This window comes from Lepidochelys olivacea (genome assembly GCF_965140295.1).
Source record: "Lepidochelys olivacea isolate rLepOli2 genome assembly, chromosome: 8".
Lineage (NCBI taxonomy): Eukaryota > Metazoa > Chordata > Testudines > Cheloniidae > Lepidochelys > Lepidochelys olivacea.
In genome coordinates, this window is record NC_140418.1 from 56,278,542 (window position 1) to 56,296,019 (window position 17,478).

General features: G+C 45.2%; 1 protein-coding gene and 1 pseudogene across 2 annotated transcripts; both read right to left on the reverse strand.

The window, feature by feature from the left end:
• Positions 1-6,384: 6,384 nt before the first annotated feature.
• On the reverse strand, positions 6,385-8,310 carry LOC311525636 (uncharacterized protein). Its single transcript, XM_084637939.1, has 2 exons — positions 7,509-8,310; positions 6,385-6,921 (listed from the first exon to the last, which is right to left on the reverse strand). The coding sequence occupies exons 1-2, from the start codon at positions 7,915-7,917 to the stop codon at positions 6,704-6,706; spliced, it is 627 nt and encodes a 208-aa protein (XP_084494065.1). The 5' UTR covers positions 7,918-8,310; the 3' UTR covers positions 6,385-6,703.
• An 8,103-nt stretch (positions 8,311-16,413) lies between these two features.
• On the reverse strand, positions 16,414-17,199 carry LOC311525733 (large ribosomal subunit protein uL30 pseudogene; annotated as a pseudogene). The gene has a single exon. The product of its transcript is annotated as a large ribosomal subunit protein uL30 pseudogene (transcript).
• Between the last annotated feature and the right edge of the window lie 279 nt (positions 17,200-17,478).

Here is a 17,478-nt window from a genome sequence, read left to right on the forward strand (position 1 = left end):
AGGTTGTTCATAACTCTGAAATGTTCATAACTCTGAACAAAACGTTATGGTTGTTCTTTCAAAAGTTTACAACTCAGTATTGACTTAATACAGCTTTTAAACTTTACTATGCAGAAAAAAATGATGCTTTCCCTTTATTTTTTCAATAGTTTACATTTAACACAGTACTGTACTGTATTTGCCTTTTGGGTAGTTGGGGGGTGTCTCTGTTGCTGCGTTATTGTGTACTTCTGGTTCCAAATGAGGTGTGTGGTTGATTAGTCAATTTGTAATTCTGGTGTTCATAATTCTAAGGTTCTACTATATTCCACACAGCCTTCCATTTTCAGTAAAATAAATACATAAAATTTAAACCTAGTTGTGAAGTTTCTGGATGTTCCACATACCTGTTGCCTGACATCTCTGTATTACTGCAACATTTACAAAAACAAAATAGTTAGAACCAGATCCAGTCATTTAAAATTAATAAAATGAAGGCTGGCATGATGTTTAATTGAAGGCCTGGATTATGATAATCTTAAATTTGATTAACCATTTTGCCTAGTAATTCTTTATATCTTGTCCACTATGTTGTCCACTAGCTTGTCTCTCTCATCAACAGAAGTTGGTCCAATAAAAGATATTACCTCCCCCATCTTGTCTCTCTAATATTCTGCGACCAATCTGGCTACAACACTGCATACAATTAGTGTAAATAACATCATAATGTGACCCCATGTTTCCTTGTATTTTGTTATTTAACAAATAGCAAGTGCAACAATACTTGGTGTGAGCTACAGTATATATATGCAACCTCCATTTTTGACTCTTTCACTGCATGTTTTAATTTTAGAGGAGCAGTTTATGTGTTACACTGTGTTTCCCTTTGCGGGGGAAAGGAAAATAGACTGAGGTCATTGGCTGTGCTGGTAGATGAGAAAGGATTGTTAATAGAAGCTGTTCTTATGTCCTTTGCTGAGCTGCAGAGGAGAATGGGTTATGATTAGGTAGTTGTGAGCTCTCACTTCTATGCAGCATTCTGTTGTGACCTTCTGTCAGGGTTCCTTCCCCACTCTGAACTCTAGGGTACAGCTGTGGGGACCCGCATGAAAACCTCCTAAGTTTACTTTTACTAGCTTAGGTTAAACTTCCCCAAGGTACAAACTATTTTATCCTATTCCCTTGGACTTCCACTGCCACCACCGAACTTTATCTGGGTTCCTGAGAAACCGTTGTTTGGAAACGTCTTTCCCCCCAAAATCCTCCCAACCCTTGCACCCCACTTCTTGGTGAAGGTTTGGTAAAAATCCTCACCAATTTGCATAGGGGACCACAGACCCAAACCCTTGGATCTTAGAACAATGAAAAAGCATTACAAAAAGACTTTTAAACGAAGTAAAAAAGAATCACCTCTGTAAAATCAGGATGGTAAATACCTTACAGGGTAATTAGATTCAAAACATAGAGAATCCCTCTAGGCAAAACCTTAAGTTACAAAAAAGACACACAGACAGGAATATTCATTCTATTCAGCACAGCTATTTTCTCATCCATTTAAAGAAATCATAATCTAACACATACCTAGGTAGATTACTTACTAAGTTCTAAGACTCCATTCCTGTTCTGTCCCCGGCAAAAGCATCACACAGACAGACACAGACCCTTTGTTTTTCTCCCTCCTCCCAGCTTTTGAAAGTATCTTGTCTCCTCATTGGTCATTTTGGTCAGGTGCCAGCGAGGTTACCTTTAGCTTCTTAACCGTTTACAGGTGAGAGGATTTTTCCTCTGGCCAGGAGGGATTTTAAAGGGGTTTACCCTTCCCTTTATATTTATGACAACTTCATTCTCCCTATTGCCTATACATCTGGAAAACTCGTCTCTGTCACTTTTTCTTTGTGATTTTTTTACCATTGTGAACAGATGTTCTCACTGCTATGATCCATTGGGTGGGATCAGGGACTCGTTTACTTGTTTTTCTAATGTCTGTTTACACTGGCTTTGGGTTTGTCAGCTTCTGAGACGATTATGTGGCCAGTAGTGATAATGTGTGTAGTTACAAGTTTGTTCCCTTGATCCTAGTCTGCTTCTGTGATGTCCTAATCAATCCCTTTCTAGTCCTTAAACAGAGGTTGATTTTACAAATATGGGGCATCACAGCAGCCTGATGTTGCACCTTATGTCACAATGCATGACACAAATGCTGCTTTCTCTAAGGCTTTGTCAGGCAGTGTAGTGAGGTGGTATGGCTCCCTGCTGCCCCGGAGAGGGTCGAGCCCTTCCAGACACCAGAGTGGGTGGAGCCAGGAAGCTCTGAGCCCACCCCTCAGAGGGACAGGTGGCAACCCGGAAGTAAAAAGGCAGGCCCTCAGAGCTCACTAGAGAACCAGCTGCCGGGGAGGCCAGACATAGCCAGCCTAGCTCACGACTGGGAAAAACCGTGCAGCCTCAGGTCCAAGCCAAGACTGGCTGGACCTGCCCTGTGCCAGCTATCCAGAGGAGTTATCAGGCCTGCAGCTTGTCCACTGCCCCGAGGAACCCATGGTGCTGGACCCCCCGGAGAACACCGCGGTGATCCAGGTACCAGAAGGAGGGGAGTTAGGAAGTAGCCTGGGGACAACCGACCCTAGTCTGGCTGTAACTCTGCCAGAACCCATGTCAGTGTGTTGCGGTCAGGATCCCCACTGACCCAGCAGCGGGTTGTTTGCCGCTGCTAGGGCCCCAGGCTGGGACGTAGTGGAGTGGGTGGGCCTGCGTCCCCCCTGCCACCCAAATCGTGGGTGGCAGTCTCCCCCTCTTCCAGGTCCTTGGAGGCCTGGGCTAATTCACACATGCTGTGTTGCTCAGTCCCTGCCTGAGGGCCTGAGCTACTGACTATTTGGTGCCCCACCCTGACTCAGGGTCCAGGCCTACGGTGCTCGTTCCACTTACTGCAAGGGCTGCCGAGGGAGACTATGGTGGCCGGACAAATTCCCCCACAGTCAACTGTGTGTAGCGAGCCGGTGTGGCTCTCCGCTGCCCCGGAGAGGGTCGAGCCCTGGCCTAGCCCCTTTACAGGCAGATTGCTACTTAACGGGAGTGGAAAAATTAATCTTACTAAATTTAAAACCCACTCGAAAATTGTTCAGGTTCCATTTGGCTGGAGCAAAATATGCATTCTGGACTGCTGCATTTAAAAAAAACGTTATTCTCTGGGTGGTCTCAGAAGCAAGAGCAAGAACCTGTTTCAAGTAGGCAACTTTATGGGTTATATGGCAGAGGCTTAAATTTAATTAGAAATACATTGGGCTATCCTCAGTTAGTGTAAATTGACAAATCAATTTGTGACATCACCAGCTGACTGTCTGGCCTAAGGTTTTTAAACTAAATTACCCTTAAAAAAACCACAATGGATATATTAATGAAGAAACATATTATGAAACTAGAAGAAGTTTAAGGAAACCCAATTCAAAAACAGTTACATAATTTTCATGTAACTCAAAATACTACCAGGTTCCCCCATCACTGCTATGTCCACTGACCCCTGTTTGAGACAGCTGCTTGGTTCCACAGCTTTTCTTGGTTGCATTTTAGAGTTGTTACTTTGGACATTTGGTTAGTTGCAGAAATTTTTCTCTGGAACACTTTTTTTTGTTATCTTAGGGTATGTCTACACTACGGAATAAGGTCGAATTTATAGAAGTCATTTTTTTAGAAATCGGTTTTATATATTCGAGTGTGTGTGTCCCCACAGAAAATGCTCTAAGTGCATTAAGTGCATTAACTCGGCGGAGCGCTTCCACAGTACCGAGGCTAGAGTCGACTTCCGGAGCGTTGCACTGTGGGTAGCTATCCCACAGTTCCCGCAGTCTCCGCTGCCCATTGGCATTCTGGGTTGAGATCCCAATGCCTGATGGGGCTAAAACATTGTCGCGGGTGGTTCTGGGTACATATCGTCATGCCCCCGTTCCCTCCCTCCCTCCGTGAAAGCAAGGGCAGACAATCATTTCGCGCTTTTTTTCCTGAGTTACCTGTGCAGAAGCCATACCACTGCAAGCATGGAGCCCGCTCAGGTAACCGTTACCCTATGTCTCCTGGGTGCTGGCAGACGCAGTACGGCTTTGCTGCACAGTAGCAGCAACCCATTGCCTTCTGGCAGCAGACGGTGCAATACGACTGGTAGTCGTCCTTGTCGTGTCTGAGGTGCTCCTGGCCATGTCGGCTGGGAGCGCCTGGGCAGACATGGGCGCAGGGACTAAATTTGGAGTGACTTGACCAGGTCATTCTCTTTAGTCCTGCAGTCAGTCCTATTGAACCGTCTTATGGTGAGCGGGCAGGCGATACGGGCTGCTAGCAGTCGTACTGTACCATCTTCTGCCAGGCAGGCAAGAGATGAAGATGGCTAGCAGTCGTACTGTACCATCTTCTGCCGAGCAGCCATGAGATGTGGATGGCATGCAGTCCTTCTGCACCGTCTGCTGCCAGCCAAAGATGTAAAAGATAGATGGAGTGGGTCAGAACAAGAAATAGACCAGATTTGTTTTGTACTCATTTGCCTCCTCCCCTGTCTAGGGGACTCATTCCTCTAGATCACACTGCAGTCACTCACAGAGAAGGTGCAGCGAGGTAAATCTAGCCATGTATCAATCAGAGGCCAGGCTAACCTCCTTGTTCCAATAAGAACGATAACTTAGGTGCACCATTTCTTATTGGAACCCTCCGTGCAGTCCTGCCTGAAGTACTCCTTGATGTACAGGCACCCCCTTTGTTGATTTTAGCTCCCTGAAGCCAACCCTGTAAGCCGTGTCGTCAGTCGCCCCTCCCTCCGTCAGAGCAACGGCAGACAATCGTTCCGCGCCTTTTTTCTGTGCGGACGCCATATCAAGGCAAGCATGGAGGCCGCTCAGCTCACTTTGGCAATTAGGAGCACATTAAACACCACACGCATTGTCCAGCAGTATATGCAGCACCAGAACCTGGCAAAGCGATACCGGGCGAGGAGGCGACGTCAGCGCGGTCACGTGAGTGATCAGGACATGGACACAGATTTCTCTGAAAGCACGGGCCCTGTCAATGCATGCATCATGGTGCTAATGGGGCAGGTTCATGCTGTGGAATGCCGATTCTGGGCTCGGGAAACAAGCACAGACTGGTGGGACCGCATAGTGTTGCAGGTCTGGGACGATTCCCAGTGGCTGCGAAACTTTCGCATGCGTAAGGGCACTTTCATGGAACTTTGTGACTTGCTTTCCCCTGCCCTGAGGCGCATGAATACCAAGATGAGAGCAGCCCTCACAGTTGAGAAGCGAGTGGCGATAGCCCTGTGGAAGCTTGCAACGCCAGACAGCTACCGGTCAGTTGGGAATCAATTTGGAGTGGGCAAATCTACTGTGGGGGCTGCTGTGATGCAAGTAGCCCACGCAATCAAAGATCTGCTGATATCAAGGGTAGTGACCCTGGGAAATGTGCAGGTCATAGTGGATGGCTTTGCTGCAATGGGATTCCCTAACTGTGGTGGGGCTATAGACGGAACCCATATCCCTATCTTGGCACCGGAGCACCAAGCCGCCGAGTACATAAACCGCAAGGGGTACTTTTCGATAGTGCTGCAAGCTCTGGTGGATCACAAGGGACGTTTCACCAACATCAACGTGGGATGGCCGGGAAAGGTGCATGATGCTCGCATCTTCAGGACCTCTGGTCTGTTTCAAAAGCTGCAGGAAGGGACTTTATTCCCAGACCAGAAAATAACTGTTGGGGATGTTGAAATGCCTATATGTATCCTTGGGGACCCAGCCTACCCCTTAATGCCATGGCTCATGAAGCCATACACAGGCAGCCTGGACAGTAGTCAGGAGCTGTTCAACTACAGGCTGAGCAAGTGCAGAATGGTGGTAGAATGTGCATTTGGACGTTTAAAGGCGCGCTGGCGCAGTTTACTGATTCGCTTAGACCTCAGCGAAACCAATATTCCCACTGTTATTACTGCTTGCTGTGTGCTCCACAATATCTGTGAGAGTAAGGGGGAGACGTTTATGGCGGGGTGGGAGGTTGAGGCAAATCGCCTGGCTGCTGGTTACGCGCAGCCAGACACCAGGGCGGTTAGAAGAGCACAGGAGGGCGCGGTACGCATCAGAGAAGCTTTGAAAACCAGTTTCATGACTGGCCAGGCTATGGTGTGAAAGTTCTGTTTGTTTCTCCTTGATGAAACCCCCCAGCCCCTTGGTTCACTCTGCTTCCCTGTAAGCTAACCACCCACCCCTACTCCCTTCAATCACCGCTTGCAGAGACAATAAAGTCATTGTTGCTTCACATTCATGCATTCTTTATTCATTCATCACACAAATAGGGGGATGACTACCAAGGTAGCCCAGGAGGGGTGGTGGAGGAGGGAAGGAAAATGCCACACAGCACTTTAAGCACAGCACTTTAAAAGTTTACAACTTTAAAATTTATTGAATGACAGCCTTCTTTTTTTTGGGCAATCCTCTGTGGTGGAGTGGCTGGTTGGCCGGAGGCCCCCCCACCGCGTTCTTGGGCGTCTGGGTGTGGAGGCTATGGAACTTGGGGAGGAGGGCGGCTGGTTACAGAGGGGCTGCAGTGGCAGTCTGTGCTCCAGCTGCCTTTGCTGCAGCTCAACCATACACTGGAGCATACTGGTTTGGTCCTGCAGCAGCCTCAGCATTGAATCCTGCCTCCTCTCATCACGCTGCCGCCACATTTGAGCTTCAGCCCTCTCTTCAGCCCATCACTTACTCTCTTCAGCCCGCCACCTCTCCTCCCGGTCATTTTGTGCTTTCTTGCACTCTGACATTATTTGCCTCCACGCATTCGTCTGTGCTCTGTCAGTGTGGGAGGACAGCATGAGCTCGGAGAACATTTCATCGCGAGTGCGTTTTTTTTTCTTTCTAAGCTTCACTAGCCTCTGGGAAGGAGAAGATCCTGTGATCATTGAAACACATGCAGCTGGTGGAGAAAAAAAAAGGGACAGGGGTATTTAAAAAGACACATTTTATAAAACAGTGGCTACACTCTTTCAGGGTAAACCTTGCTGTTAACATTACATACATAGCACATGTGCTTTCGTTACAAGGTCGCATTTTGCCTCCTCCCACCGCGTGACTACCCCCTCAACCTTCCCCCTCCCTGTGGCTAACAGCGGGGAACATTTCTGTTTAGCCATAGGCAAACAGCCCAGCAGGAATGGGCTCCTCTGAGTGTCCCCTGAAGAAAAGCACTCTATTTCAACCAGGTGACCATGAATTATATCTCACTCTCCTGAGGATAACACAGAGAGATAAAGAACGGATGTTGTTTGAATGCCAGCAAACATACACTGCAATGCTTTGTTCTACAATGATTCCCGAGTACGTGTTACTGGCCTGGAGTGGTAAAGTGTCCTACCATGAAGGACGCAATAAGGCTGCCCTCCCCAGAAACCTTTTGCAAAGGCTTTAGGACTACATCTAGGAGAACCGCAAATGCCAGGGCAAAGTAATCCTTTCACATGCTTGCTTTTAAACCATGTATAGTATTTTAAAAGGTACACTCACCAGAGGTCCCTTCTCCGCCTGCTGGGTCCAGGAGGCAGCCTTGGGTGGGTTCGGGGGGTACTAGCTCCAGGTCTAGGGTGAGAAACAGTTCCTGGCTGTCGGGAAAACCGGTTTCTCCGCTTGCTTGCTGTGAGCTATCTACAACCTCCTCCTCCTCCTCCTCATCTTCTTCGTCCCCAAAACCTGCTTCCGTATTGCCTCCATCTCCATTGAAGGAGTCAAACAACACGGCTGGGGTAGTGGTGGCTGAACCCCCTAAAATGGCATGCAGCTCATCATAGAAGCGGCATGTTTGGGGCTCTGACCCAGAGCGGCTGTTCGCCTCTCTGGTTTTCTGGTAGGCTTGCCTCAGCTCCTTCAGTTTCACGCGGCACTGCTTCGGGTCCCTGTTATGGCCTCTGTCCTTCATGCCCTGGGAGATTTTGACAAAGGTTTTGGCATTTCGAAAACTGGAACGGAGTTCTGATAGCACGGATTCCTCTCCCCAAACAGCGATCAGATCCCGTACCTCCCGTTCGGTCCATGCTGGAGCTCTTTTGCGATTCTAGGACTCCATCATGGTCACCTGTGCTGATGAGCTCTGCATGGTCACCTGCAACTTGCCACGCTGGCCAAACAGGAAATGAGATTCAAAAGTTCGCAGTTCTTTTCCTGTCTACCTGGCCAGTGCATCTGAGTTGAGAGTGCTGTCCAGAGCGGTCATAATGGAGCACTCTGGGATAGCTCCCGGAGGCCAATACCATCGAATTGTGTCCACAGTACCCCAAATTCGAGCCGGCAACGTCGATTTAAGCGCTAATCCACTTGTCAGGGGTGGAGTAAGGAAATCGATTTTAAGAGCCCTTTAAGTCGAAATAAAGGGCTTCATTGTGTGGACGGGTGCAGGTTTACATCGATTTAACGCCGCTAAATTCGACCTAAAGTCCTAGTGTAGACCAGGGCTTAGGCTCCAGGCTCCTTAGCAATGATGTGGCTAGGGTATAGGAGCTATATTGGAGGTACTGATCTGTGCTGGATTGTTTTCCATAAACTCTGAGGCAATTCCTTTCAGTTTCAGCACACCAATGCTCTTCCTCCGCTATGACCTCCTTCAACTGCAGGTGTCTTTAGATTGGACAGACAAGCCCCACATACAGACACTCATTAGTGGAGCAAGGGAGCTTTCTATGGTCTTCCACCTTATCGAAGAGAAGGTTAAGGTGAGACTTGATTACAGTCTCTAAGTACCCATCTGGAGAACAAATATTTAATAAAAGGTTCTTCAATCAGCAGAGAAAAGGTATAGCATGATCCAATGAGTGGAATTTAAAGCTAGACAAATTCAGACTGGAAATAAGATGTCAATTTTTAATGGTGAATGTAATTAACTATTGGAACAATTGCTGATTTGGAGCCTCCATCACTGTCAATTTTTAAATCAAGATTGGTTATTTTCTAAAAGATCTGCTCTAGGAATTATTTTGGGAAAGTTCTATGGGTATACAGGAGATGAAACTAGATGATCACAATGGTCCCAACTAGCCTTGAAATCTATGAATCTCTATAGTTTGTTAAATAAACTTATACTTGATTTCTCTGTAAATATATCTCAGTGCTGTGTGTTAAGAGGAGCAGTGATCTGAGTGGAACTGGTAAACTGGGTTGTGCTGTTTCTTTGGAAGCAGTGAATGTGTGAATACTGCAAGCGTGCAGTGCATTGGGGCTGGACACTCCGGAGATTGCTCGGTTGGGCTCGAGGGTTGGAATGTGTCTATCGCTAGCTTGTACACTGACAGTGGGCTCTGCAAGGCCTAGAGGGGAGTGCTTGTATTGCCTGTAGCCGCTGGAGTTGGAGACCTGACCCCTGTCAGGCACAAAAAAGGCTTCCTCAAGCTATGGTGGTAGCAAGATGCCTTAGAACCCTGAGTACTCTTCAGGAAGCATCAAACTGGACAAGAAAGGGCTAAAGAGCAGCACTGGGCTCAGGCAGTGCTGCGCTGCCATACCTGCATGCCATGTCAGTCTTAGAGGAGGAGCCTTAAAAGGAAACGGCTTAGTTCAAAAGGGTCTAGTGCTAGGAAATAAATACACTTCTCTTCACTAGCTCCTAAAAAGTAGCATGATGGAGGATGAATCTGGCAGGGGGTTCCTCTGAACATCATATGATAGCTCTGAAGAAATTGAGCTGGGCTAAGGCTTATCAGCTATTGCCTGAAGGGAGAGAGGCCAGGGACTGTTTGGACTATTTTTGTGTTATGATTTTCCTTTGAGAGCTGTGGAGGAAGCAAGAGGTTTGAAGAAGCAGACCGTAATTGCTTCCTGCAGTGGCCCTGGGCTGGAACCAGGGTAGTAGGAGGGACTTGGTTCCCCTATAGGCCACCAATGAAAGCATAGGCGCCGACTCCATGCGTGCTCCAGGACTGGAGCACCCACGGGGAAAAATTGGTGGGTGCTCTGCATCCACTGGCAGCTCCCCGCCCCCCCGCTTCAGCTTGCCTCCGCTTCGCCTCCTCCCCTGAGCACACCGCATCTCCGCTTTTCCCCCTGGCTCCCAGCGCCTGCGCCACAAAGCAACTGTTTTGCACGGCAAGGGCTGGGAGGGAGGAGGGGGTACACAGTGTGCACGGGGAAGATGCAGGGCCAGGGCGGTGATTTGGGGAGGGTCCAATAGGGGCAGGGAGGGGGCGGAGTTGGGGTGGGGACTTTGGGGAAGGGGTTGGGATGGGGCAGGGCAGGAGTGGAGTCAGGGTGGGGCCGGGCGGGGGGCTCCAGCACCAACTGGTGCTGAGAAAAGTTGGCGCCTGGGAATGAAAGGCCAGAGTCATAAGGCCTAGTTGGGCTAGAGACCTGGCACAAGGCTGCTGGATTGTTATTGGACTGAACATAAGAACAGCCATGTTGGGTCAGACCAAAGGTTCATCAAGTCCAGTATCCTGTCCTCTGACAGTGGCCAATGGCAGGTGCCCCAAAGGGAATGAACAGACAGGTTATCATCAAGTGATCCATGCCCTGTCACCCAATCCCTGCTTCTGGCAAACAGAGGATAGGGACACCATTCCTGCCCATCCTGACTAATAGCCATTGATGGACCTCTCTTCCATGAATCTATCTAGCTCCCTTTTCAACCCCATTATAGTATTGGCCTTCACAACACCCTCTGGCAAGGAGTTCCAGAGGTTGACAGTGCGTTGCGTGAAAAAATACTTCCTTGTGTTTGTTTTAAACCTGCTACCTATTAATTTCATTTGGTGGCCCCTTGTTCTTGTATTATGAGAAGAAGTAAATAACACTAACTTATTTACTTTTTCCACACCAGTAATGATTTTATAGACCTCTATCATATCCCCCCTTAGTTACCTCTTTTCCAAGCTGAAAAGTCCCAGTGTTATTAATCTCTCCTCATACGGAAGCCATTCCATATCCCTAATAATTTTTGTTTCCCTTTTCTGAACCTTTTCCAATTCCAATATATCTTTTTTGAAATGGGGCGACCACATCTGCACGCAGTATTCAAGGTGTGGGCGTACCATGGATTTATATAGCGGCAATATGATATTTTCTGTCTTATTATCTATCCCTTTCTTGATGATTCCCAACATTCTGTTTGCTTTTTTGACTGCCACTGCACATTGAGTGGATGATTTCAGAGAACTATCCACAGTGACTCCAAGATCTCTTTCTTGAGTGGTAACAGCTAATTTAGACCCCATCATTGTATATGTATAGTTAGGATTATGTTTTCCAATGTGCATTACTTTGCATTTATCAACATTAAATTTCATCTGCCATTTTGTTGCCCAGTCACACAGTTTTGTGAGATTTTTTTGTAGCTCTTTGCAGTCTGCCTGGGACTCAACTATCTTGAGTAGTTTTGTATCATCTGCAAATGTTGCCACCTCACTGCTTACCCCTATTTTCCAGATCATTTATGAATATGTTCAATAGGACTGGGCCCAGTACAGATCCCTGGAGGACACCACTATTCACCTTTCTCCATTCTGAAAACTGACCATTTATTCCTACCCTTTGTTTCTTATCTTTTAACCAGTTACCTATCCATGAGAGAACCTTCCCTCTTATCCCATGACTGCTTATTTTGCTTAAGAGCCTTTGGTGAGGGACCTTGTCAGAAGCTTTCTGAAAATCTAAATACACTATGTATCCACTGGATCTCCTTTGTCCACATGCTTGTTGACCTCCTCAAAGAATTCTAGTAGATTGATGAGGCATGATTTCCCTTTACAAAAACCATGTTGACTATTTCTCAACAAATTATGTTCATCTATATGTCTGACAATTTTGTTCTTTATGATAGTTTCCACCAATTTGCCCAGTACTGAAGTGAGGCTTACTGGCCTGTAGTTGCCAGGGTCACCTTTGGAGCCCTTTTAAAAATTGGCATCACATTAGCTATCCTCCAGTCTTTGGTACGGAAGCTGATTTAAATGATAGGTTACAGATGACAGTTAGTAGTCCTGCAGTTTCACATTTGAGTTCCGTCAGAACTCTTGGGTGAATACCATCAGGTCCTGGAGTCTTATTACTGTTTAGTTTATCAATTTGTTCTAAAACCTCCTCTAATGACACCTCAATTTGGGACAGTTCCTCAGATCTGTCACCCAGAAAGAATGGCTCAGGCTTGGGAATCTCCCTCACATCCTCAACAGTGAAGACCAATGCAAAGAAGTCATTTAGTTTTCCTCCAATGGCCTTATCATCTTTGAGTGCTCCTTTAGCATCTCGGTCGTCCAATGGCCCCACGGGTTGTTTAGCAGGCTTTCTGCTTCTGATGTATTTAAAAAAAAATTTGCTATTACTTTTGGAGTCTTTGGCTAGCTGTTCTTCAAATTCTTTTTTGGTCTTTCTAATTATATTTTTACACTTAATTTGCTAGAGTTTATGCTCTTTTCTATTTTCCTCATTAGGATTTATCTTCCACTTTTTAAAGGATGCCTTTTTGCCTCTCACTGCTTCTTTTACTTTGTTGTTTAACTACCGGGGCTCTTTACACACTATACATTTTTAAACAGTGATTTATTTTGAAAACTTTTCAGATTAGTTTTACAGCTATATCAGAAAATTAATGATTGTTTGGTTATTTCATTTACCAAAGGTAATTGAAGCAGACATTTATGAAATCATTGGGAGGTGAATGATCTCCAGTTCAACACGTTAATCATTAATATTTGGAAGATTTTCTTGTCATGCTGTGTTAGGAGGAGAACATCACCAGACAGACATTTAAATTGTTTTATTTAACTAAAACAACAACATTAAGTATTCTGGATTTTTTTCAACAGCAAACATATAATGTTTTAACAAAACAAGCATATGTCCCTTGCTTCTCACATTTATCTTCAGACTTCTTCTCCTTGTCCAGATTATTCCGCCCCCAACAATCTTCTGTTCATTGAACTTTTGAAACTTTGCACTTTTAGAGAGAGGTAAAGGATTGACTGTGTGTACACAAATTTGCAGAGGGACAATAGAGTTGAGGTCTGTTATGTCTCACATCTATTTATTTATTTATTTATTTATTTACTTATTTATTTATTTATTTTATTTTAAAACATTTTTTGCTGTTAACGAGCATTTTACCTCTGGAGACACAAATCCCACAGTTTGAGAACTGCAAAACTAAGCATCTCTGATGGTATCTTCTCGACTGAGCACTGAGCCCTATTGGGTAGATAGAAGGATTAACCTAAATCTATACAGAAACCTGTGGAACCCCGTAAGATTGGGTCCCTAATCCATGAACTATTGGAACTCAATTTACAAAACTTTTCTTAAACATTACATGAATATATTGTCTCATACTTTAGAATTAGAATTTATAATCCCTATTCCATGATGAGATATCTTTGAGCTATAATGTATCTTTATCTTTAGATAAAATGTTTTTTCCTCAAAAAGCATTTTATCAAAAAATCTGATTTTTAAAAAAAAATCTTTGATTTTTATCCACCCTGTCCCTGAGCAATGCAATTAAATTGACCTAACCCTCAGTGCAGGTGGTGCTATGTTGACCAGATAATTCTCCCATCAACCTAGCTACTGCCTCCAAGTGAGGTGAATTACCAGGATGGATAGGAGAACCCCTCCCGTCAGTGTAGGTAGTGCCTTCACTGAAATGTTACAGCTGCACTGCTGCAGCATTTTAAGTTTAGATGAGTCCTTAAGGAAGGAAAGGAGAAAACCAGGGGGAGAATAGAAAGCCTGGATCCTGGCCCTGAGGGAAGAGTGTACCCAGAGGAGAGTTGAGAAAGAGTCTGATAGAGGCAAAGTAGGAGCAGCCCAGAGTAACAACAACTAGATTTGGGACAGTGCAGACCTTGGCTGCTGGTAGTAGCATCCTTGTATTGGAACTTGGACTAGGTAGGGGATGAACCTGGGTTCCCCTACTAGCCACTGGGGAAGTGGCATAAACCAGGCAGTGGAGCAGAAAACTGCCTAGTACAGTTGGACAGTAGGACTTTGGTACCCTGGAAGGGGAGGACTATAGTGACCTAACTGGAAGGCCAAGCCATGAAGAGAGAGCACCCTGAGTTGCAGAGAGAGAGAGAGGCAGCAGGGTGTGCAAATGGGTAGCAGAGGGGTTATTAGACCTGGAAAGAGCAGCCAAGAGGAGGGCCCCCTAGCAGTGAGTGGACCCATTACGCTACATGATTCTCTGAGCACAGTTAGACTACGCGATTGATTCCCTGTTTGCCAACATTTTTATTCCACTAGGACTCCTATCATTACTACCACCAGTGGACCCTGTACATGTGTGAAGGCTTGTCTACACAGGGACATCCAGGAAATTAAATCCAAATTAACTGAAGATGTGAATTTGAAGCGGAGTGGTTAAACCTCATTACATTTCTGTGTGGATGCTGTTAATCTGAATTAAAGTGGTTTTACTTTGGATTAGTTTCATTCACTTTGGAATTCACTCTAGTTAATTAGGGGCATTCAGGAAAATTAATCTAATGTAGATAAGCCTTTAGCTACACAGATAATTTTGCCAAGAAACCCTCTTGCAGACATAGCCTAAATTTCTGAAGTTTATAGCAAGGGACAGGCAAACAGGTGTGGATGAAGTAAGAACTGAATTAACCGTTTTTGCAAGGGTTCAAAATTATTTAGTTAACTTATTCTTCATTTTTGCACAGCTCCTGGTTTCAGAAGTGCCAAATGTATCTAGGAACATAGATGGCCCTCATCACTGTGGTATCTCAACACCTCACAGTCATTAATGCATTTTATCCTTGCAACACCCTTGTGAGGTAAGGAAGTATCATCGCCATTTTATAGATAGGGAATGGAAGCAAAGGGAAGATTTAGCATAAAGTCACACAGAAAGTTTGTGGCTGAGATAAGAATTGCTTCCAGATCTCCTGATTCCCTGTCTAGTACCTTATCCATTAGAAGATCCTTTCTATCTTCTGAGGAAAAGCTATTCACATCATATTTCCAGCCTTTCTGGAAACTAGAGGTTTCATATGAAAGCTGCTTAGCAAGCTTTTTTCAGATATGCACAGGGATGAGTTAGATGAAAGTGTCCAGAGGTGGTAGGGTAGCAACCTTTCCCCAGACTGTAGATCGTAAAAACAACCCACTTCTACTGTTATAGCACAGTGACAAATAAAATTCATGCCACTTTGTAGAAATAAATCTAAAACATGCAGGATATATTGTTTCTTGATCAGTGGCAACTAATAAATCTTAAAAAGCTCTTAATGTATTCTTTCTGTATGACACACCATACACAGATTTATTATAACAATGTTATTGCTGTGAATCCTACTATAACACATCACAATGTTTAAGAAAAATAACTTTGATACTCCCGTTGACTTCAATGATGGCAGGATTTCTCACAAAGGGTCTTTTAAAAGGGTATAATTATTTGAAGTTTTGGAAAGTAATTTTCTATAGTATAGCTCTCCCCTCCCCCAGAGTACTGATGGGTGCTATAATCAGTCTGGAGTTTGGGAGGGTTGAGTGCTAGTGGTGTTAATGAAGAAGAAGAAAAATCAGTTTTGAACCAAAGATCCAGCCTACATGAGAGGGCACTGTGTATTATCCCTATTTTGTTTGTTTTACAAATGAGTAGCCCAGATGTACAAAGGTTAAGTGACTTGCACAAGCTCACACAAGCAGTCGGTGGAAGAGCTGGCAATACTGGTAGAACCGAAGTCTCCTGATTCCCAGAGCATCTTAGCCACAAATCCATTCTTTCTACAATAAAATAGAGACTCTGCTAGCCCCCGGTCATTAAAGACCGCTTGAGACTTTTGCATGTGTACTGCTGTTAACCCTGGTTTACTATCCAAATCTCAGAGGGCCAGATCATGCCCGGAGAGCTGTGGATGGGTGGGATCTCTGACCCATGGGACCCCTCTGCCCTGCACAGACAGAGATTAGCAGTCTGTGCAGCACTCTTTTTCTTTTTCTTTTCATGAGGCCCTGTAGAGGGTGCTTCTTGGGACTGAGATCCACCCCATGTAAGTAGGCAGGGAACCACACTGTGCCCTCTGCCCCCCCGCAGATTCCCCTTAATTTATTCCATGCTCATGGGAATATTTTTGCTCATTTATAGGCTGTTTTCTAAAATGCCTCCCCTATGGTAATTCTCACAGACTGCTTTTATGTCTGTTGACAAGCCAATAAACTGCTGGCTTCTTTGATAGTGAAGATAGTAACCCACAGTTGTTAATGCCTGAACATTTCTGGTAATCCTGTGTAATATCCTTTCTACTTATGAATGATAACAAGTAAGATCTGAAAGTTGGATTTGAGGAGGTCAGGTGTAGGGGGGAGGGAGGAAATGGCTTGACCGGTTGGAAACCCAGCTGCAGAAGCCTGTATTCTTAGCTCTCTGTCTCCCCTGAGTTTGCTGCCTCCTGTAGTCTATTTATTTTTGCACAATTTTTTTTTTTATGAACAGATCAGAGTAGGAAAGTCCACTGCTGGGCACCATTAATTCATTCTCCTTATGAGCCTGTTAATTTGATCTTTCCTGTTGCCAGCATCTCTACCTTGCACAAAGTGGATAGTTTTCTTTTTCATTCCACCTCGAGGAGAAGATAACTTGAAGGGCCACAGAAAGTTGTTTACCACTTTGAAGTTCTTGCCAACAGTATAGATCTCATGGACCACATCTTCCATGCAGATGATACCTTATTTCTCAAGACACCGCTGAATCAGAGAATTGTCAGTCAGAGCAATGCGCTGCCTGTTGATCTTGGCGTAACAACACTTGTAGATCATCATGCACAGATTTCAGATTGGGGTAGCCCCATGCAACGTAGGGTTCAACAATCCGCAGCATGTTAATTGAAGCCTTGTTGAGTTTTACAAATGTGCCATTGAAAATCTGACGCAGGCGAAGGAGCAGCAATACCTTACGGACCTTCGGGTTAACTCCATTGATACCTCTGATCTTGATCACAAAGGCCAGTTTTGGTTCAGCAGGTACATAGTAATTGCCAGCTTTGCATGCCATTCGGGCCATACGAATCTCACGTCTATACATTTGCCAGTACTCCTTATGATAGGCCTGAGCTCTTGCATAGATGAGTTTTCTTTGCACTTTATGAAGCGTCTTTTGAACCACTAGCTTCTTCAGACACTTGGCCATTATATCAGCAAAAGCCTTTCGCTTTTTAAAAAGGCTTTCTGGAACAGATGGCACCTTCTTTCCTTCTATGCCCACCATGATCCCCACTGGAAGAGCAGCAGGGTCAAGAGACTCCAGTGGTAGCCAGGTATACTCCAGATTCCAGGGCCTGGAGCAACTTCAGTTCCCTAGAAGTCCTCTGATGATGGTAGGTTGTACTGAACTTTGTAGTTTATCAGGCACAGAACACACTGTCTACAACGTAGGTGATTTCTGTGGTAATATTGGTGGGTCTAAGACACATTAGCTTTTAATGACCGGCACCTCTGCTTGTCATTAAGGATTCCGTGACACTCTTTTCCAAGAGTCTCCTGCCTAAATTCT